The sequence below is a fragment of the Cyanistes caeruleus genome, chromosome 4 (genome assembly GCF_971803275.1).
Source record: "Cyanistes caeruleus chromosome 4, bCyaCae1.hap1.1, whole genome shotgun sequence".
In the NCBI taxonomy this organism is placed as follows: domain Eukaryota; kingdom Metazoa; phylum Chordata; class Aves; order Passeriformes; family Paridae; genus Cyanistes; species Cyanistes caeruleus.
In genome coordinates, this window is record NC_141704.1 from 82,961,384 (window position 1) to 82,985,315 (window position 23,932).

Genomic DNA, 23,932 nt, shown 5'->3' on the forward strand with positions numbered 1-23,932 from the left:
ATACAAAAGATCTCCTCTCATGGTTAACTGCTCAGGAACCAGCCAAATGTGTTATTTCTCTGTCATCTTTCCACTGCATGTAAGGGTCTTAGGCAGAAATATCATTAAGGTGTGTCTCCCTGTATCTCAAAGATGTCTGAGCAGGTGCTGTGGTCTGAGGACATCTACAACCATACAGGAAAACTAATTTGTAGAGAAATGGGTGGGCTATGCAGCAAGGACCTGCATTCAGGCAGGGTCAGCAGGACAAATGGTAACCCATAACAACACCCTCAAAGTATCCTGGATATCTCACACAACAGAAAAACCAAGAAATCATTGATTGGAATTGATCTGAAGACAGAACAGCAAACAAAATGAGCGGCTGTTTCAATTCTTGAGGTAAAGTAAGAGAACTGGTTATGTTCACATTCCAGTTTTGAGCAGATAAAATCACTAGGTTTAAAATAAGCAGGTATTTTTTTGGGTTATGAGCCTGCCCTGTGGTGCAGTTTGTCAGGGCAAATCTGATCTTGATTCCATGCCATGGAAGAGAAGAGTCTTGCTGCAGAGGAGAATATAAGATTAATATCTTCTGCTACCACATGCCCTTAAAACAGAAAAGGCTAATTGATTTAAATAAGCTTAACAACTGGGTTTTTTTGTTAATTATGCTGCTACATCCACCCTTGGACTATTGTGCAGCCTTCACTAGTTCTTTAATCAGTAAAGTGATTTCTTTTGCAGACAGCATGGCTACCCTTGAAGAGCATGTGAGTCCACTCTACTACCCCTTTTATATTGACTAATGAAATCTGCATTGCATTTGTATTCTCCATCTTCTAAGCACGGCCTTCAACCCTGTCACAATCCCTCTCTGCAGCCTGCCTCCCCCATGGTGTGTCCAGGCAGGAGTCAGCTGGGAGCAGTGTGAAAGTCTGTGTGTTGTGAGTGTGCTCCAGCCATTGGTGTGTGCTACAGCCAAACCAAATACAGCCCAGCTCCTTCCTCCTCGCCTTCCCCTGTGTGGGAGCTCTGCTTCGGCCTCCTCTCGCCTCCAGACAGCTGTGCATGTTCATTCAGCTCCTATCAATTACAAAATCTTAATGAGACTTCTTTTCCTCTGTCAAATTTGGCTGAAAATGGTCAATAAATGGAGAAGTTACTGGGTAGGAACTGCAGCTCAGCTAAGGAGATGGATGGCACTGTCATTTAAGCTCCTTTTCTTTGGAGTGCAAACTGACACATCTTGTTGGAATTGTAAGAGTTTGGCTGTGGACTCTCAGGATGTCCTTTCACTAAATGCCACACAAAGTGGAATTTTTTGGTACATGCCTTTCTTTTGGATTCTGGGAGACTGACCTGCTAGAAATTCCCCAGTGGTCAGCATTAGCTCATGTGTCTGCTGAACGTTTAATAGATACAGTTTATTGTCTCTTTAAACTACTTTGATATTTACCACTAAATACAACCCACTTTAAGAAAAAAGTGAAATGCTACTTCTCCAACAATGCAAAAGGAAATACCTGTCTCTGCCATGGTCCTCATTAATCAAACTGTTGATTAATCAAACTCATTAATCAAACTGTTGAAAACTTCTCATTGTACTTTCCTCCTTGCTCATTTTACCCCCCTCACTGTGTATTTGTGGGTCCAAACCAAAAATTTAATCTGATGTTTTACAGAATAATAGAAAAGCACAGACAAAAAAGCAGTGAGAAAAACAAGTTGAAATGTACTCTTCCTAAAAACTTTGATAGGTTGGTAACATCTTTTACAAAGCGAAATGTAAAAGGTATCTCAGGTTATGCTAAGGCTGAAATGCAAATCAACATTCTGTTGATCTTGTGATTACTTTAACCTTGTGTAATTTAAGCATCAACACTAAGCACTATAGGTAAAGTTAGTTAGAAATCTGCAGACAAATCCCCTAAATTACCTATGTTTTATCCTACAGAACAGGAAAATATTTCCATCAAATATGGAACAAACTTTGCTCAACATTGTTGATGGGACTCCTGTTTTGTTCCATTTGCCTGAAATTTCTCCTTCTCTTTTAACTTCTGCTTCACTCCACACCCTGCTCACCTTACCCTCAACTACCTTACTCTGTCCCCCTTTCCTTTGTTATTCTATCTGCTTCTCCTTTCCAAAATAAATCCACTTGCATATGCTCAGCTTCACAAAGCTGCCCGTCTAACACAGCCACTTCAGTCACTCTGCTTTTGTCTCAGTCTTCCTCCTGGCCTCAAACAAGGAACTTTCTCACTCCAGTGGTATCTGTGAACCCCAACTCACCTAGGAATTTCCATACAAGATGTATGTTTGCATCCTACTGCAAAATCTTAAAAGCTCAACAAAAATCATTTGTGTATCTGCACCTTTCCTAGCTGAAGAGACTTGGAAGTCTTACAATCTTTGTCTATTGTGACTGTGCTGTTACAATAAATACAGCAAAAGAATTCTTTTACCCAGCAAGTTTTAATTTTGGAAAGTATATGCCAGTGTTTTGACCACAGACCTTTTATTGTTACATTTTTTTATTGTTCTATGACTCACCACTACAACTGCATTTGCCTGCAGCTTCAAAGAGCTGTTAATAGCAAACCCCCCTCCCCTCTATACATGCTGTTCTTGGCAAAAAAAAAGGAGTTATGTACAGATACAAATTCCTAGATGCTAAAGTGATGTGAGCTGCTCAGCATCATCTCAGCACAGACTGTCTGTGACTGCCCAGAGCCCAGCTCTGGGTGTATACACCAATGGATCTGTGTCCACATCATATAAACAGTGTTGATAGCAACTTGAAAAAAACACACACAGCAAAACCTCAAGACTATTTGAGCTTGCTCTGAAATTAATTTTAAAAGCTGTTACGTAGAAAAGAAAAAGAAACACGGTATTATTCTTTTTTGTGCTTTGCTTTCATCTCTGAATCCAGGCAAAATCCTGCATGCTAACTGCTGGAGGGAAGAGTTGAAAGGGCATTTCCTTTGACAACCAGCAGAGCTTTGCTACCCCCAGCTAAATAAAAGTGAATAATATTTTCTGCACGGCCAATTATTAGGTTTGACGTGCACCTAGAAGTGCCCTGCCTCAAGAGCCACCCAGCACTGCATTCCTGTCTGTCTGTCTGTCTGTCTGTCTGTCCACACCGTGTGTGTGTGTGTGGTCTGCACACACAGGATTCCTGTCCATCCTCACTGTCCCTGGCCCACTGGGACAGGGTTCCACACACCCACGTGTGTGCACTACAGAGCTGGACAGATGATTCCTGTCCCTTCCTCTGCTCTTGCACTCTCTACACAACCAGGAGAAACACAATAAACCAACACTTTATTTTGTTTTCCCTTGTTATTCCAGCAGAGATTGATTTTTCCTATTAAATCTGCATCAAAGCTTAGGTACTAAGCTGGAGAGACTGAAAAAAACATTCTGCTTTTCTGTTGTATTCGTGCCAAAATCATTCTTACCAAGGAAAGAAATTCTCTAATACTCTACAAAACTCATGGCACACTGTGTGTAGAGATGTGCCAGCCTGGCCAGCTGCATTTCTCCAAGGTGTCTGCATTCCAGTACTCCTGTCTTTGCCTGCTCTGCTCCTGATCTGTTGTCTTGTGTGATTTACATTATACAATGCCATTACCCATGGGTAGGGACCCACCCTATGGGCACCATAAAGCACTCTGTACAGCTTAGGGAAAAAAATCAGAATTCTCTCTGCTACAGGACCACTCCAAGAAAAAAAGATCTGTGGAGCAAGATGAGAAAAAAGCCAGCCATACCTCTGGTGAGTTTTTCTTAACAATCCTTTTATTGCTAAGTCATTAAAGTTAAGATAGGTGATTCCACTTGTTAAAGAGCCCTGACAAAGCAGAGGGAGAAACAGAAAAGAATGAATGGAAGGACAAGAGCAACCTTGATTAGTTGATTTGCAATTAGAAGACCTAGGAGGAAACAAGGAAGCCTTCATATTTTTAAGCCCTCTTTATATCACAGAGCAGCTTTCTGGCTAACAGTGGAGAAGGACTGGCTGGTTGTGGTAATCAGGAAAGGGGGGAAGAGAAAAACCTTTTTGTGATCTGATAGTGAAGAAAAGGTCCAGGAAAATAAGGAATTAGTTTGCACTTCCCAGTCTGTGGATCCTTCCCACTAGATCTGTGAATTTTTCATTTTTTAATGCAGAAGAACACACATCTTGCATATGAGACAGAGAAGACACTTGAAAGATGATCAAAGATCTCTATATATATAAATATATTTCCCCTTAGAGGAAAAAAAAAAAAAAAAAGCAGGGAAAAACTAAAATGAGAAGGTAAAGTCCTTAATACTTCCAGAAAGCAAATAAACTTGTGCAGGCTTCCAAGTTTTAAACAACCTGTGAGTGTGTGTGTGTTCTTAAGGATCACTATATAGCTTTTATTATTTTTTCAGCACCATTACTGTCAGCAGCTGGCAGAGCTTTGGGTTGCCAGCTGTAATAAAGGAGGAGAAGCCAAGGTTGCATCTGCTGGTGTTTAGGGGATGGAGGACTGGCTTGGTGTCATAAATTATGGTAATGTTTCATGTTAAGGTGAAAACAGTGAGAAGAGTAACTTCTGAGCTATTAAAAGGATTAAGAGTGGTAGACTGGTGAAAAAGAATGTTTAAAAGTGTGAAGTTTCCCACCCCAAGCAAAAACCCACTGTAAAAACAGGAGATACCTAGGTTGTTCAAGTCCTGGAGAAAAACTTGCCTGGAGTCAGCTGTGAGACCTCCATTTATTTTTTGTTTACTCAGCTACAGGAAATATTTGTATTCACACTAAGACAGGCAGGCATTGGTGGTAAACAAACAGAAAGAGAACAAAGGACTGGGTTCTGTGACTGTAAAATTGTACTCAAATAAAGAGAACAAAGGCTCCAATAAAATGGCAACCCCTTAACCAGGGCTGTATTGAACATAAAAGGCCACTGCTTCCTCCAGGCACCAGCCCTGGGAGGAGAGTTTAACATAAATTTGGGAGTAAAGCTTTACAAGAGTTGAGAGATGAACATTCACCTCTACTACTGATCATCTAAATTTCTACAAGTAATTGCAAAGGTAAATGACTTGCATTTGAAATTGAGGGTACATAATCAGCAAGCTTTTCTTATATCCACATGACAAATGTTTGATTAGGCCAGGAAAAATCAGACAGCAATCTTTTGATAGCTGAGTTTGAGACTCATATTGTCTTCATGAAAAAATGTGGACTAATCCCTAAAAACACTTGTTGCTACTGCAAGGGCTCAAAACCTTTGGTGACATAGTCAAGGCTAAAAAAGGCACACAGAAACTGTGCCTTTATTCTGTGTTCCACACAGAATATTCTGTAATTCTGTGTTCCATTCAGCTGCTCAGGGACAGCTGAACACAAGTGCCCTGAAGAGATCTGCCAAAATCACAAACTCATGTTTGGGGGGACAGAATTGTCCCCAGACCTCCAGTTCAGCACAATCTCCATCACCTTCCTCATCTTGTACCTTTTGGAGATGGCAGCTCTTTCCAGACTCCTCACAGACAGCAGAAAAATCTCCATCCCCTCCTTGCATGCACTAATGGCAAGTGGCATTTGTGCAAGTCTAAGGAAAATCTGCACGCCTTTTCTTATGTCATGAGTATTTCCTCATCTTAGAAAAGGGCTGTAGAAAACAACATGTACTTGTTGGGGAGTAAATTCCTCATTCTTTTAAGCCTTGGATTCTTCAGAACATAACACAAGGAATTTAACAGAGCTGAGAGGAACCTGAAGGCACCAGCACCCCTCCATTTGCAGGAGCTATCACTGATAATTTCTAATTTCTATTTCTATTATTATCACTGAAATTTCTAATTTCAGAAATCTGCCTCTCATTTTGACAAACCTGCTACACTGTCCTATTATTATTATCAAGAAACCACTCCTAATTAACAGCATCTTAGATTTCCAACTGCAAGATGAAACCTGTTTTCCCCTGCCTTAGCCATTCATTTGCCTGAGATGTGATGCACTGGACCAGGCTCAGTCAGACAGATTCAGAAAGGGAAATGATTTTCAGAATTTAATGATCTTAATACAGTGGGTGAGAAAAAAATCTGTACTCTGAGAGATATTTCAGTGCATAAGCTCCAAAATACCTGAGATCACTGTTCATCAACAGTTCAATGTTTACTGAAGCTGAAGTTCATTCCACACAGTTAAGACCTAATTTTTTTCCATTATCAATTTTTAAAATGGTGGGGGATTAAAATTCTCCTTTGCAGACTATGCATTTCTCTCTTTTTAAGCAAAAAAAGAGCAGTGATTTATTATGTTACTCACAAAATAACTCAGCAAAATCACAAATATGCAATATATTCTATCTTATAGATCATTAATTTTCATTACATACTCTAGGTGTACAATTCTTTCCATCATTCATTCCTCCACCAAGTAAAAAACACATCACTAACACATTAAGTCATGCAACTGTTAATCTGTAATCTACTTGAAACCTTCTACATATTTAGTTTATGAACCTAATCACTCACCTCATATCTCTGACTTCACCTTCTCCTTACATGTTTTTGGAACACACCTTGAATCATCTATCACCTCACCAGTTACAGGTCTTACACAAATAAAACCAATAGCAAAGCTGGAAAAATGCCTTTCAGCTTTCTGCCACTATGTTTTAACTATCAACGTGTGAATTGGGTTTTTATGTGATGTCACAGGTTCCTTAGGCTTCTCATCCAAAGTAACCACAAATAAAGTTTTACTTTATAGCTTCAGAATGAAACTGTTTGGTGTGTGGCATGTTCCCTGAGGAATAATATTAAATACAGGGAGAGATAAGCATAATGTACCAAATTAGCAGATATTAAATGGAGATTTGGTAAAGGGACACGTGTCTCCTAGACAATGTCCAACAGCCCAGCTGAACAGGAATCATTTAGCACAGAAAAACCTGCATCCCATCAGTGAAACACCTGTAAGGATGCTTACACACCCATCTTCACCAAGTTCAAGCAATTCAGAATCTTCCTGAGTCTGAAATTTTGGTGTGAAATTTCTGTTTCTTCACACACATTCAAAAAAAAAAAAATAAAGAAAATCTATTTGTGGATTTATCTCATCATGACTTTTTATATGTTTAAGTGGAATTCTCCCTGTCACCAGCACTTCAGAGTTGCCCAAACAATGGGTCTAAATGATACAATTTAAATGTAATCATAACTCACTGTGTTTTCCGGTCATCCTTCAGACATCATCAGTTCAAATACCAAGAGTGATGCCAAACCAGCCCAGCCACAAGGACCCATGGCTGGAAAGTCTCAAATATTTTACTCCTGAGGCACATCCTGCCACTGGACAACAATCAGGAGCAGTTGTGGATGGGTCTTTCCCAGCTACCCCACAAACCATGGGCAGTCCTGAGCTGTTCTAAACCACTCTTTCTGAGATTGCATCCATCTCATGACTCATCAGCTAAGAGAAATATTGTCAGGAACTGTGTTCGACATAATATCTGCAGCAAAGGGACAGAATGAATTCCAGAAGTACTCTGTTGAAGGTATGTACCACAGAGAGCTGCTCTAATATATTCTCTTTATTTAACTGCAGACCATCAGAGCAGTGGTTCAGGCCACAATCACTGCAGGAAATCACCACATGGTGCAGCTGTGATGTCAAATGACCATTTTCACATTGCACCAATGCCCAGCAGCACCATTCACAGACCAAGGAATGATTATTTGGCCCAGCTTAGATCTTCTAGTGCAGGCTTCTGAGGAAGCGAGCTCAGTGAGCATTCTCACCTCTTTAATAGTGCTAATTATTAAAATTAGTAATCCCCTCTCCCAGGGGAGGCTTAACTATCTTCCCTGATATCCAACACCAGCAAGTTGGTCACTTACAGGAATGGGATACTAGCCTAGACTTGTCCAGCAATCCTGATTTTCTAGAGAGAAGCAATGTTGCTTAAATAATTTCCTATAGGAGTTCTAAGCCTTGAATGAGAGCTAGTGTATATGTGGCACTAAATGCTGCTGGTAATTATCCAATTAATTTAAATTAATGTTTGAGTTTTTAGTCACTTAAAGAGCTGTAAAATTAGAGTATGAAAATCTTAATATATTCAATAAATGCAGGAATATTTCTAATGGAATGAAACAAGTTTTTGGGTTCAAACTTGGGAAATATTGGTTGTACAGTATTTTAAAAAATGTTACAGATGTCTAGAAAGAAAGGGTACCAAGTACTGTATTGTTCCACAATACTTCTGTAAATTTTCAAGTCCTCTCTTTGGGTAAAAGCACCTTCCCTCCCCAGCAATCCTACACAGCTGTACCCTAAAAGCTGGTGGCTGTGGCATGGCTGAGGGCACACACAGGTGATAGTAAAAGGTTCTAAAATCTTAGAAAATTCGGGGAGTTAGAAAGAAAGTTAGGTTTGGAAAGCCCTGGGAAAAGTAGGCCCTGAGAAATGTTTGGCTTTGTGTTTGCTAAAGATCAGGTCAAACTGCACCTGTGTGGTCAGTGTATGATAAATATTACAATTGTTAGACGTGATTAGATATAATTATTGTTTAAAGAACATGAGGAACAATGTTAGGGGGCTGGGGGGGATCACAAGATATCCATGCTTGGGTAAAAACAATGTCTACAATAAAACAATGTAAGTTTAATAATTCATATGTAAGTTGTCTAACAATAGAGTATAAAACATGTTCGGCTCAAAACCAAGTTGGGTCAGATTTGGGTCTGTGTACCCCTGACACCCAGAGCTCTTCAATAAAACACCTTCATATAATCATTCAGTGATTATGTGTGTTCCTGAATGCTAACACAGAGAGCAGACAGGGCTGTTTGCAGCAGGTCCAGCAGGCACCAGAAGATGCTCTGACACGGTTCCAGCAGGCACCAGAAGATGCTCTGACACGGTTCCAGCAGGCACCAGAAGATGCTCTGACACGGTTCCAGCAGGCACTGCCCTCCCTGGCATGCTGCAGCCAGCCACAGCCAGGCCTCCCTTGAACACACAATTTTATTTTGTCATTTGCAAAAGGCAAAGGGTGAAGGTGAAGGAGGAGGGAGAGGGGAAAGAGTGTAAGTAATACCAGGGAAAGATGAAATGCTGCCCCAGCAAAGACTGCTGACGCTGCACCGAGCGCTGTTCCTGTGCTAATAGATGATTAAAAATGATGGGAAAAAAGTCTGGAACACATGGCAGGGAGAAGGTGCTTTCTTTTAATCTGTGAGGGCTCCTAGTGCTGTGCTCCAGGAAGCAGTGCTCAGGGGCATGACAAAGCCTTGCTTTCTGTGCCTGCTGTCAGGGTGCTGGGGTCAGCTTCTGGCAGAGCCTTCCCCCCTGACAGAAACAATTACTGAGGAGCAAAGCCTGGCAAAACAAGCAGGGCTGTGATTGATAATCTGGGTGTGTTACAGCCCTTCGACAAAAGCCACCATGCCTAAATTTGACAGCTGGCAGTGCTTGATGAGAGCCAATTAGTGGATATATATTCACTTCAGCCAGAAGTTTCTGCAGTTTCTAGTCCAACAGCTTCCTGAATAGGAAGTGTACAGAGTGATTTCCCCCACTTCTGCCTGCTCACATCTATGCCAGCTACACTGCCAGCACAGCTAAGAATATACTGTAATAACTACATATTTTGGCACCTTTGTGCATTGAACCAGTGAGTGAAAAGCTGCAAGTGACCTTCCAGACACTGCTGGTACAAGAACCTGGAAAAAGGTGACTTTACTTTGGATAGTGAGGCTGGGACTGCACTGTGAATCTAACAACTCCACTGCACGTGATAATCATTCTTGAAATGCTCTGCTGTTCCTTGAAAAGCTTCTGGCAAAGAACATTAATCTGTTTGCTCCTGCTTCAGATTGGTTAAGCTGGCATTCAGAGAGCACCAGAACTCAGAGTCCTTTCTGTTCTGCCCATGAAGAGATCTCTGACAGGGCACCTTCAAGCTCCTCTGCCTGTTCTGAGCTTTCTTACCACAAAAGCTTGCTTTCCCCACTTGTACATCTATTTGCACTCTTGCCAGTGCAAGTACAGTGTTAAAGAGATCCATGAACAAAGATGGACCCAAGAGCCCTGAATCTCACCACTCATTTCAAACATTGACTCCTCTTCCTCAGCTATGAAGAAGCCACCACCACCACACTCAGCTTACATGAATATTCCTAGAGTTCCTACCGACAGTGGTTTGAGAGATGCCTCCCCTCACTGAACTGGAACCTTCCAGAGAGCAACAGGGGTTTTGTCCCAGCCACAGCACGTGTAGGTAATTAGCTAACCAGGTAATTAGCTGCAGTGATTGTACCCGTGTCACCCCAAGGAGAACCCCCCTTGCTAACAGGGTCATCACCCTCCCCACGCGTGGCTCCAAATCAGGAGAGCTGAGGTAAATCCTCACAGCCTGCATCACTTCATGGGGCAGGGAGGGAACTGGGCATGCTGAAACAGCTCCACAGCAAGGGGAAAACATCTGTCTGTCTGTCTGTCTGTCTGTCCATCCCCTTTCCCTGTTCCACTTCTCTCCTTAGAAACAGAAATGGCTCCAGCCACTGGAACTTGGAAAAGTTCTCAGCAGAGGAGTCTCAGGTGTCAGTGTGCAGGGTTTCCAGGGAAACAAGTAACAGTGGAAAAATGTAATTTTTGGGGTGAGAAGCTACTCTGGAATCTACAATTCTTTCCTTTTTCTCATGATCCCATAAACCACATTAACTTGGGAAACCAGTCTTTGCAGTAACTCGCAAGTCAGTCAAAATCTTACAGGGAAGAGGCACAAAGTGGCACAGGAAAAACAGCTTTGGTGCTTTCTTAGATGAAATGTGCATTCAATATTGCATAAATACCATTATTACCAGTCAATTATTGGTGATTTGACCATTGCCAAATAAATCCTCTCCGTTTGTGGGAATGTTCAATAACAGCCCCTCAAATTCATGCTGGCCCTCAGGGGAAGGCACAATCTTGATGAGGATACAGAAGCAGAAGGGAAAAACAGATATTAAAGATTCCTCTGAATGGCAAGGCTGACTACAAAATCACTTACAACAGCATGGGGCTTCTTATCTCCCTTTATTAAAATAGAGAGGAGCCCTTTTTGAGTGAACAGATGAGTGTCTACAGCAAGAACATGATAGGCAGTAAATTCTTTTTCTATGCCCCTAATAGAAAAAAATAAAAAAAGCAATGAGCTTAAATTGCAGTAAGGGACATTACATATAATGATGAAGACAGATAAGGTATAAAAAAGACTTCCCAGGACTGAAGGTCTCCTCCACTTAAAGTATTTAAGAACAGATTACAGGTCTAACTGGATAAATCAACTCTGTTGCACAGAGCTCTCTCCTGAGGCCACACTATTCACTATTCTTATCATTATATATATTTTTATCATTAACAGTTTGCCTGACAAAAGAAAATGCATGTTTTTGGAATATGTGGAGAAAGATTAAGCTGGGTGGTTCTCTGTGCATGCTAAAGTATAGAATTAAAATTCAACATCTTCTTAAAAGACAGAGGAACTGGTCAGAAAGTAACTTTTATTTAGGCATAGGCAGCATAATAAGCCACGTTGTATTAATCTAACCTGAAGTCACATAATTTCAAATGAAAATTATTGAGATCCTGTCATGAGTAACGCTGAGTCAAGCTAGTTTCTGGTAAATTCTGCAATAATAACAATAATAACAATAACAATAACAATAACAATAATAATAATAATAATAATAAATATAATAAATAATAAATAAATAAATAAATAAATAAATAAAAAATAATGATGATGTAATTATGTGAATATGGCTGTTTAAAACAATTAATTTCAATGATAATCCAAGCTGTCAGGAAACACTAATACTGTTCAGAGCCTCCTAAAGCTTAACACTTCACATTTATGGCATGGCAGTGACAGAGGTGCTGGTCAATTCAGGCACCCAGTCTGCACAAACACAGAAAATGACAGTCTTTGCTGCAAACAGCTCCTGGCAGAAAATCCCAGCTGTTTAAGGCTCAAAGCCCACGGGCAGGAAAACCTCAGCCCCTCCAGACACTCCTTCCCTTCACCACCCCAAACTGCGGAGCGGCGCTCTGTTCTGCTCCAATAAGTAGAAGCTGCTATCAAGACTTAGCTTGATGAGGAAAGGGATAAATAAAAGGCAAGCAGGCAGTTTTCTGTCAGCTGAGCAGCTGATGGAGAACTCTCAGAGCAGGGCCCTCTGTGTGCCACATCTGGAGCTGCTTACACAGCCCCAGCTCTCTGCTCCCGCAGCCGCCGCCTCTCCAGGAGCTCCCCACGGACACACAGCCCTGGGAGGAATAACTGGGACCACATTAGCTGCTGACCCTCGCCCTGCAGTGGCCCTGCCTGTCTGATGCTGGAGGAAATCCTTCATCCAAGCTGACAACCAATATGGAACAGGCAGCTGCGTTTGCTGCTCGATGCCGAGCGCCTCGTTAGGAAATGGGCTCTATATTCAGGCACATTCCTGCCATTCAGAGCCTAGAAACTCTAAATTAAAACAACATTGATGCCATATCCTCTTTCCAAAATGCTTCTCTTCATCCAAACTTTAGTGCACATACTTAGAGAAATTAAAGAACCAAAATGTCTTTGGCAGGGCTCCTTCCCCGTGCGAGCGACCAGGAACGTGACAGAGCTGGGAAAGGAGAAATCAGCAGAGCCCTCCAGATTCTGGATACCCTTCCCTTGATGAGGCTGTGTGTCTTCATGGATATTTGTAATTAATTAATTAAAGAAATAACGAAATAAATAAATAATGAAATAACGGAATAATGAAATAAATAAATATTGAAATAAATAATGAAATGATGGAATAATGAAATAAATAAATAATGAAATAATGAAATGGATGAATGAATGAATGAATGAATAAATAAATAAATAAAATTAAGAAGTAAATAAATATCATGGGAAATAGTCAGAACAAGTTTTTGTTTTTTGAGTGTTGTACCTTTCCACCCTCTAAGAAATGTCAATTAACAGCAAGCCAGCCGATGGGAGCCAGCAGAAGCAGTGAAAAGCCAAGATACAAATCCTGCTTTTCACTGCTGTCCTCCAGCTCTGTGTCAGAGCTCTTCCCAGCAGGGACACCCAGCAATGCTGCTCCTTCCCACAAACCAGCCCTTCCCACGTTGCTCAGCATCTCCTACACACGTGGAAATGGGAATCTTTTACTCAGCTGTGCCTGACCACCAACACAAAGAGCTGCTTTCCCACCACAAAGCCCAAGCATTTCCTAGCAATGGCATGGACTGAAACACCAAATACTTATCAGGGGGCTCAGCAGCTCTGAAACACGAATGACTGAGGTCAGGATCCCAGCTCTGAATCCAAAGGGTTGAATTTTGGGTTCCACAACTGCTTTTCAAAGTCTTCCAGAATATCTTGATTTGTGGCATCACTCTCCTTCCTTGAACAGCTGTGTTCAATACATCTGTGAGTCTGAAAGACTTTTCATTCACCGTTTCTGCTGTAAATTTAAGAATTACAGCTAAACTCTTAGGAAGTTCCTGAAAGGTGACACGGTTCTGTGGGGCTGGCAAGCACAGATGGACCCTTGTTCTCCAGATGCAGAAAGGGGTCCGTGTAGAGGAGGCTGAAACTGAGGAAGCAGCAGAGTTGTTTTGTTGGAAAATATCAGGCTGGTGACCTGGAACAGCTGAAGAGGAGTGCAAGGGCCAAGCACACAGAATATTTGCAAAGCGTGTAGAAAAATGAGATTCCCCTTGACTACATCAGGATCCTGTAAAATCTCACAGCCATCTCTTCTGACCCATCTCCTATTTCTGGAGCTGTCAAAATCGGTGTGATTTGAATTTATTCAGAAAAAGTACATCCCAAAACTACTGAAAAAAAAAATAAAATAGATGGAATTTTTGATTCTCTGCAACTCATAGAGAGGTGGTGAGTAATGCTCTCCTGCAATAAGCAATGAGGAGTTTTTCTATCCATGTGTTGAAAGCTGTACACACACATACAAAAAAAAAAGGATATAAAATGACACATCCCTAAAGCACAGGATAGAATTTAGAGAGGATGTGTCAAATCTCTGTTTGGTCACATAAATATTTCTCAGGTTTGCTTTAAATATAGTTTAGATTGTTTATATGTAAACAAATATATAATTGGAGATTACGGATGTACTGGAGAATACTGTGATTTTATACTACACATAAAACTTTTATTTATACTACTCACAGCACAGATGTGTTGAGGAGATTGCTTTCTGCTCTCTTCATTATTTTTAAGATTAAAATCTTAAACAAGCTTAAACAGTGACAAGTCTTTATAGCTGATGGCAGTTTTGGAAACAGAATCTTCAAAGGCATTTCAACAGTCCAATGAATTATTTGAAAAAGGACTGTTGCTCCAACCTCAGATCATAACTGATCTCACTACATACCAAGAACAATTTCAAATTATTCTCCTTTGCAATTTTTGTTTATTTGGGAAATTAAACAGGAAATACACAGAAAAGCACTGAGACCTGGCATCCTTAAGGGAAACTGCCACAACTTTTTAGGAAGAGTTTATGGCACTGTAAGACTTATCAGCACTGAAAGATAACAACAGGAACTACAAATGTTCTAAAAAATCATCTACCTGAAACCTAAGTCATTACAGACAAGAAAAATGTTGATATGTTGATTAAATATACACAAATTTTCAGTAGAAAAAAAGAATCACCATAAAATTCAGATTGTTCCAGGTACTGACAAAAGATAATCAGAAGGACACTGGGAAGGGCAAGGGACATGAAAGCACCTGAATTTAAGCTCAGGACAACAAGATCTAAGAAGAAGTGTTAATTTCTCTTAGAATGAGTGGTAGCATAAATTACAGCTGCTGCATCAACAATTACATGACCAAAACAAGCACCTGACATTGCTGTGACCACTTCTGATTCCTGTTTCAGTTTTCACCTGGCTGACCAGGGACAGTAATTATGACTGTTGCTCAAAAGTAAATAATACAAGACTGTAACCTGCACTTCTTGCTCATTCTGAAGCTGGTACACAGCACCTTCAAAAGTACTGTTCATAAATTAAACCATAAACAACATGCTAAAAACATGAAAAAAAACCCATGGTAACATGTAAAAAAACCCTTAAAAACATGTAAGTGTAACAATAATCTAATGGTGTTTGCTAAGGAAGAAGCAGAGAAATCCCTTATCACACTGCTGACCTGTTTTTGTCTCACAGCCTCTGACAGCAGCAGGAATCACCTGGCTGACAGATGAAATGTTGGACATAAAACTTTATGAAGATGGAAATGGTGGCACTGAAGAAGTTGATACTGGATTGGCAGCAGCATATGTGCTATTACCAGGAATGTGGCAAGGGAATAACTCAGGAAAAACCCAGCAGGAGTGCTGAAGTGAAAAATCTACACAGATTCTTTCAGATCCTAAATCTCTTATTGCCAGGGATGCCTTTTGCTTCCTCTGTGTTTTATTGGCCATGCACTTTTCCCATTGCATTCAGTACTGGAATGTAATACTAAATGCTTGAACAGAAACACACTTTTGCTAATTGTTATGCCAACACAGAAAGATCTTAGAAACAGGAAAAGCCAGACATGGGAAGGGACCAATCTCCTCACAAGCACGAGACCTCCCAGAGTTTTTTGGGGTGTTCTTATGTTTGTCTCTATCCCAGTCAGCACAGAGGACACCTGCAGCTGCTGCTGGAGTTTTTGGCTGTCCCTGCTGTGCTTGAAGTGTGGTGATAAATTGCACTGCAGCTCTGGCCATGTCCCATGCAGAATGGCTGTGCTGCCCCCCATAATACTGAAATGTTTGATTTGATCAATCTCCTTCTCAGCAAATGAGAGAATGATAAAGGTGATTAGGAAGAGAGGTAGGTACTCTTCTTGGGTGTCTGTATAAAGACCTGACAATCTGAGACTCGAGGACTGGAATGGCCTCCTTGAAGCATTATGTTGTACACATCCCTCTCACTGGCACAATGTGTATTTGGTTTCATTCCAAAACTGAGCAGTTTGGCTCTTGGGGAAAAGATGTGTGGTTTGCTAGTGTAGGAATGCATATCAGCTTTCAAAATGCAACTCTTTTGCCTGCAGTATAATGAAGTGGTGTCAAGGATGTGGGGCATGGTGCTCCTGCTGCAGTCAGGAGCCACAGGAGATTCATATTTGAGTTCTCCAGCTAAGAGAAGTTTCTCCCAAATAGGTTTGTTCCCCAGCACAGCAAACACAAACCCCCAAGGGAAGTATCACTGCTTTGCCCTGAGCCTGTGGCTCTGCAGACTGCAGAGGACAATAACCAATGTCCTCCTCATTCACAGCTTCCTCCACATCCCATCACACATTCACCACAAAGAAACTTCCCTCCACGCTGAGCCCAGCAGCTCCTTTGGAACTGTTATTTATGCACTTGCTGGCCTAACACATGACAGGATTATACATTATTAGTTCCATAAATCAAGATAATAATCCCACAGCAGATTATTAGCTGGATTTTTTCCTGGCCCTCCTGTACCCACCTGCTGCTTGAGCTGTTGCACAAGACGGTCTTTCTCTCGTTTCAGTGCAGCCACCTCATCCTGAGTCTTCTTCTTGGAGGATGAAAGCTCTAGCAGAGCAATATTGGCATCTTTTTCACTAATGGCAGCAAGAAGGGCTTCTTGTCTGAAAAAAACCAAAACAAACAAATTACATTATTACCCTGCAAAACTTAGAGGACTCCTCTACAAAGATTTGGATGTGCCATCAATGCTGTACCAGCGTGCAACTCTGAAAAGCAGGAATAAATATTTTTGTCTGGGATACACATCTGTTGGTGGAACAGCGAGTCAAAACCCACACACCTCCCCCTAAACAACTGTGCTGATACCAAATTGCAGCTTGCAGGGTAAGAAAAACACATTTTGTTCTTCTTCTGCTCTCACCTTCTCAGCTTTTAATAACTACCATTTATTATTACTTTGGCTGAACATTTTCCCATACTCTTTCCCTCTAGCAGAAAATTACAAATAGAATTCAGAAACATTTTATACATACTGGGAAGAAAGGAGACAAAGATAATCACCCTAACTGTAAAACAGCAGTTCTCAAAGGAACACAAAGGATTGATTATATTAGGGAAAACCTTTTCTGTCCTTTGACCTTAATTCTCTAGCTGGTGATGTGCAACAGGATTTCAAAGAAAACCCTGGCCTTATTGCCCAGTAGTGTTGGCTTGTCCCACCTCTCATCACCTTGCAAAGAAGGAATAAAATGAGGTCCTAAACATGTGGCATCATGCAGGAGAGATGAGGAGACAAGCCAAATACTGCACATTTCTGATCTACATTTCATCTCAAAAGAAAGTTGCAAGTGCACTTCAAGGTTTGCTGAAGCCCTCAATATCCAGAAGTTCATTATCAGGATCCCAATTGAAACCACTGTCTCTAAAATGTGAAAAAACCTTGTATTTCAAGAGGAAAAGGTGCACTTCAACAGACACAATTGTTCATCTGACAGGACAGTGGACTTACACAATGGACTTTCTGTGGCTGGAATTTCTCTCTGGGTTTACACAGGTGTTTCTTGTGCAGTCCAAGAGAGTTAGCTTGCTTTAAATGAACTACCAGCATATCAAAACCCTCACAGATCCAGTGTAGACAGCACTTGGATCCTGCCTAGATCATATCTAGAAAAACATTATTGCTTCCCTTTCAGAATGTAATACCATAGAGTAAAGAAAATTTTTCCTAGATACTTTAGGATAATCATAAAGTATTCTAAATACATTTGTGCTATGAAGAAACACAAATATTCTGGTGACTTAATGGAGGCAAGGAGTAGAAGAAAGGAAAAGGTGCACATCAGATTCCCAGATGCAGTGTCAAGATTGTAGGTGTGGGAACGATGGATAATGGGCATGTGATTATTGCCATTTTGTTTCTGCTGCTTTTGCTTTATGGAAAAGTATCCAATTTTGGATGTCTGCCTGAAACATGAAAAATACCAATAGGGTGAAGTGACAGAACATGATCCATGACCTCTGCTTTTTTCCAGCTATCGCTATCCTGGGAAAGACAGGCTGGCTTGGAGCTCTGGTCATTTTCACTTGCTTTAGAGTAATCTGTTTTGATTATAAAGAAACACTTATTCTTTTAATAGCAAGCCCCCAATTCTCGCTGATGATTCAGGACCAGAGCCAAGAATATCTCCGTAACTCTATCTACGGGGCCATTACTCTGCTATGGAAATTGAGGTGCCTCAAACAGCATGTAAGCCATGTACCCTCTGCAATCAAACCCTTTGCTGCCCATCTCTGCTCCCTAAGTGCCACCCCCAAGGCCAGGAAAATGAGATATGGATAGCAGTCCATTCCTTTTCCTTTCTGCTGAAAAATCTTTGCCACCATGTCTTAGAGGAGAACTTCCTCCTGGCCAAAACTCCAGCGCTGTGCTGTGACATGAGGCTGCTGGTCAAGCAGTGGAGAAAAAGCCTCTGTGGCTTTCTGACTGTTTTCTGGAACTGAAACAGGGCGAGGTTTGAAGGAAAGGAAGAAAAATACCCTGTGGAAAGTGCATTGTAGTGCATTTTTCACTCTAGCAGGCTGAAGGTGAGCTGCTCCACGTGGGAGAAGCGCAGGTGTCACGGCCAGCTCTGCTGGAGGGGACAGGGCTGCAGTGGCAAGCTGCTCTCAGCAGAGCTTGCAACTGCCAATGATTCCAACACCACAGAAAGGGCATTCTACCAAGCAAAAGACAAGGCTTCTGATTGAAGAGCACTACAAAAGTGATTTATTTCCCTTCCTGAGAGCTTTCTCCCCAGGGGAACATGCTGTGAGACAGCCGATGTGGCAAGGAGGAGCAAAGGGGCTGCTGTGTGAAGGGTGGTGGCAGCACGTGAACAATCCCATCCATCAGCACTGCTGCAGACACCCCTGGAGGCTCTGCCACTGCCACAGCCTTGGCTTCTTCAGCAAAATGCTTCTCCTCAGCCCACAGCATTGGAGGTCCTGGAAGGTTCTCATGAGCAGGCAAAACGTGCTGCACAACCCAGGGATGCTGATCTCCTGAAATGCTGGCCAGGGCACTGAACAGACACAGCTCACTTCAGCTAATTCAGATGATTATTTCAGATTATTTCAGTATTTCAGATGCTGGTACTAGTGCAGCTGTGCCAACATCAACTCAGCAGGGGCCAGCTGCACATTTATCTCTCTGCAGCCTCAGCTGAGCTGCTCGGGCTCACAAGGGGGAAGCAGACTCTGTCACAGACTGAATCCTACCAAACAAAATCTGAAATGGAAACAGAAAAATCCACTGAGAACAGGTCCCACTTTTACTCCAGATTGGACAAAAAAGGGAGATGAGTTTTTTCCTTCTGTCACCAGTGCAGCCTTTCACTGAATGTGGGTCATGATCGATACAGACTGCAGTGGTATCCAGAGCAGTAGCTTCCATTCTTAAGAGATATTTGTGCATGCAATCCCAAGATCAATATCACCATTATTTGCTCTGTTTGCAGTCTTCAAAAAAGAATGCAAGGAAAGATGGGCTTGCCTTTTTAAAATAGATGGCTACACAATAGTTACAGGCCAGTAGAGCACAGAGATTTGACAACACACACAAAAAATAGTGGGCAAATGCATGTCTCCTTCACCTCTTGAATAGAAATGTCTGATTTGGGGAAGACAACTGGGCAATAATTTACTATTACACTCCTGCTAATTACTAATACTAATAGAATCAGGCTGTCTTCAAATGGGTTTCTGTGGCACTTGGTTTCAGGAGACTACAGAATTCCTTCAGAGCCCTTTCCTAGTAAAGGAGAAGAATCCTTTTGGTAAAATACAAGAGGAGGTGAACTTTAAAAAGCAGTCTTGTACTTTGCAGTACTGTTCCCAGGGTCATGGCACTGGAATATTTATCAGCTGTATAATTAGAAAGAATAACAGGCTGTAAACAGTGCTGAATTAATGATGCTTCAAAACATGAAAACTATACATATTCATTAAAGGAATATGTTTACATATGTCAGGGAGATCTCTCATTCCATATAGAAATGTTATAAATATATTGTTCTATAAAATTTTATTTCAAATTATGAAATGTCTTCCTATCTGGAGCATTTCTGAAAGTGTGCATGGGATAACATGAGAGCAATATTGATATCAGCAGCAGCTTTGATTTTAATGTCTCAGAGGAACTGGGGTAATTCCATCAGCCCTAGTTGCATTACAGGGATCAAATCTGTTTTCCTTCTAACTGGCATGAAAGTAAAGTATTTCAAGGTCTGACAGCAATTTGAGGAGCTCAGGTGGCTACAGGCTCACAGTGACCCAGTCAGTTCCTTCAACAGACACTGCTGCACTTCCATGATCAATGATTAAATGTTTCCATCCTGCCATTTCAAGATGAGCTGCAGTTATGGCTGTTGTGCCTGCAGTACTCAAGGAAAGATTCTCCTGTTTCATCAGCTGCTTGCTCATGGAACCACAGAACAACAGAGGTGCTGCTCAAACAGGACTTGTCTCTCTTGTCTGATTTTTGTCCCTTTGCCCCAAGCCTACAGAAAATGCTGCTGAAAGCTTTGAATGCTTTCCTGTCAGAGACACCTGTCAGACTCACCCTGGTGAATCACCATCACAATAACAACTGTATGATTTGCACATGAATTAAAAACCCTCCCACAACGAGACAACAACAGAAAGAACTCACAGGCAGAGAATCAGATACAGCAATGAGAGCTGCACAGACACACAACAGCTCAGAACATAAAAGCACTGGGACAGGGAATTCAGTAATTTCATGAGTTTAGCAGGATGACAGGGTTTGGGTGGGTCTCACTCAATAAACTCTTAGAAGGTAATCAGGAGTACAACACACCAAAGCATGGATTCAATGGGACATCATCCTTTCCACCATAAACCCTGTCTTCCTCTACAGCAGCACTTCTGAACTGCATGATTTTTCCTTTTTTTTTTTTGCTGGTTATAGAACATCTTCAGAAAATTAAAGAACTGTCTTGCAGTACCCCAGAGGGAGAGGACAGTCCTTGCACAGCTCTGGCTATCAGGATTTGGTTCTTAAAAGAAACCTTGAAAAAGGCAATTATACCAGAGAATGACATTTCATGATGCAAACAGACGAGTCACTCACTTAATATGCAAGCTGCCAAATTCTGCACTGGCTGTAATTTCTGCAGCATTTAAGATGCAGCTCCAAGTATCCCAGAGTGAGCAAACTTTTATCCAAAAGAAACAGCAGCTACCTCTTACTGCAAGAGAGTGGGAAAAATTTTTTACTTGGCAATAGGTACTACCTGCTTTTTTTAATTCCAGCTGGGAATAATCAAACCTCAGGCTGCAAATTAATTTCCAAAGCACAGCCTTAAACCTTCAGTCAAAAGGGATAATACCACACTCCTTCCATTGCAGTTTCAGCATGTCACCTTTGCCTGGCCTGGCTGGCACATCAGCAGCTTGTCTAATCTCTGGTCTATGCTCTCACAGCTATCAAAACACAAACTGAGAATTCAAGCAAACCAAATGAGATGAAAACAAGAACTTTTTGTCATCAGCAAATTGAAGCTCTCTAAATGAACACACTTCCACTGGTCTCTTCAATGTCATTGCACACATGTGACCACAACTGGAAAACAAGATAAAAATACAAACTCTTGGTGAATGCAGTTGTGTGGTCACAAAAGTGACGTCCCTTTAATTTTCCATTAAAAGATTGGCATGGTAATAATCAATGTGAATTCCACGACACAGGAAGCATTACCACTTCTACTGCCCTTGTTTAAAAAAAACCTGCTGATTATAGATTTAGACTTTCCTACATGTATTTTCTCTAACATCCCAATAATCCAGAAGCACTGAATCCTTACTAGGATCCATAAGCAATGCTTGCAAAAGTCCTTTCCCTCAACATGTTTGATAAAGTCACAAGTAGTTTTATAAATATTTTATAATACCTTTCCCATCTGTGTTTTAGCCCTTCTTGTACTTAAGCTTCCATCTTCATTTTATCACTTTGGCACCAGAGGTAAAGATTTGCAGTTCCTCAGTCCTGCTCATGTCTCAGCTCTGAGCAGCCAGAATTGCAGTGCCAGCTTATCTAGAAAAAAAATCTAACACTTTCACAGAGAACTTTCAAACCCACTGCTAATTTCCTGAACTATTTTTATTGATGAATACCTCTGTGAAAAGCTGGTTGCTGCACATCCCAGCTGCTGAACTGGCAGTGCCAGAGCCTTCCCACGGTGCCTGTGAGGAGTGGAAGCTCCCCAGGACGGCACATTTTAGAAGGAACTTTCAATCCTGGCACCCCATTTATGGGAGGATCTTTGCCCTGTGAAAGGCAGAATTTATTTCCAGACCATCTCCCCTGCTTTAGCAGCCTTCAGAGCAGAATGTGGATCAGAGGCAGCAGTACTCACAAGGCTCTCGAGCTCCCCAGAGCTGGCTTTCCTGAGCAGGGAGTCCTGGAACAGGCGCTCTCTCCATCTGCAGCTCACCAGCAGTGCACACAGAACACAGACCCAAGGCTTGTTTCTCATCCAGGCAACAGAGGCCACCAGAACTCATCCCCCAGATTATGAAAAAAGACCTTATAAGAAAGGCAGCTCCGATTTCTTTTCCTGGGACATGGTGAAGTACAGGTTGAGCTGTAGCTGGGCTCGCGGTTTCACAATCGGCTGAAGCTGACACAAGACAGGCTCTTGTGGCAAGAGATGGTTCTGCCCTCCCATTCCCAGGTTCCTGCCCCTCCCTGGTGTCAGCAGCACTGGCTGTGGATCCCTGCAGCCTGAGGAACCAGTTCCAGCCCTGGATCAACAGCAGGAGCCCGGCTCTGACCGCAGGTTCCTGATCCCTGGAGGAGCTGCAGCTCTTCCTGACGCTGTGACACTCAAACCCTTCCCTGCCACAGCCAGCACTGAATGGAAGAATGGAAAATCAATCATGGAATTCACACTGATTATAACATATCAAACAGCCACAATTGCTACAGAGAAAACAATTGTCTTGATGTCTTTGTGAATCTGGTCTGGGCTGAATGATGGTAGAAGGAAATTTCAGCTTTATCAGTCAAACTTTGACAGCAATGCTGCAATCTTACTGCGCTTCTGATCACGTCAAAAACTCCAGCCATGACTTACAACACAGCTCTTGGAAGAAAATGGTGCAGTCTTTGCACTCAAATCAAACAGATTTGAGATCAAACCTCCTTGCTGAACTCCTAGCACGTTATTTCTGATGAGTGTAATTTATCTCACTGCTACATGGGTCTCATTTCCACGCCTGATGTTCTGATCATACCTGCCCTGCTCTGTATTTTATCAGCTCTCTGGGAAACAAGGCAAAGGCATTAACTTAGTTTTGGGACCAAATTCATACTATCCCTATTCTCAGTGCATTGTGGTTCCACTCCCTTTCCCGACCTTTTTGTAGCAGCGGCTATAGAATATTTATTATTTATTTTTATTTCTTTTGGGAGGTCTCATTCAGCATGAGTTTTCACAATTCTCACTTTATTCCTAAAATTTCTGCTTCCCTAAAATGTCTCTCTCTTGACCAGTTTTTAAGGCTGCTGCCAATTCCTTTTTGGATACAGATGCACAGCTTTGTAACTTTCTTCAGCTTTTACCCTTTTGTTTGGGATGCAAAGACCTCAGAGTTTTGGACTTTTAATTTAAATAAATGCTCTGTTTCCCCTACATGAACCTCCTGTATTCCTCTGTCCAATTGCTACCTAGTAGTCTCCATTTTTCAGTCTATCACTTTAAAATTGAAAACTACACTTTTCTAGCACAGTTTTTTTTATTTGAATATAGGTTTTATTGATTTGTGATCACTACAGCTGAAGTCAGTTTTGGTGATAGTTTCTCCTCTAGTGTCATCACCACTTACTACAATCCTGAAGTCTCACACCATCACATCTTGGTGATCCAGTCAT

The 23,932-nt window shown here is 41.6% G+C and overlaps 1 protein-coding gene across 25 annotated transcripts in view; it reads right to left on the minus strand.

The window, feature by feature from the left end:
* The window catches only part of ERC1 (ELKS/RAB6-interacting/CAST family member 1), a 272,618-nt gene that overhangs the window by 34,823 nt on the left and 213,863 nt on the right, over positions 1-23,932 (minus strand). For all 25 annotated transcript variants that reach the window (XR_015285955.1, XR_015285954.1, XR_015285957.1 and 22 more), the window contains one exon: positions 16,517-16,661. Coding sequence is in view for 19 of the 25 variants with exons in the window: in XM_086886167.1 (XP_086742293.1) it covers positions 16,517-16,661 (145 nt within the window). In the remaining 6 variants the exon portion in view is untranslated. The remainder of the gene's footprint in view (positions 1-16,516; positions 16,662-23,932) is intronic.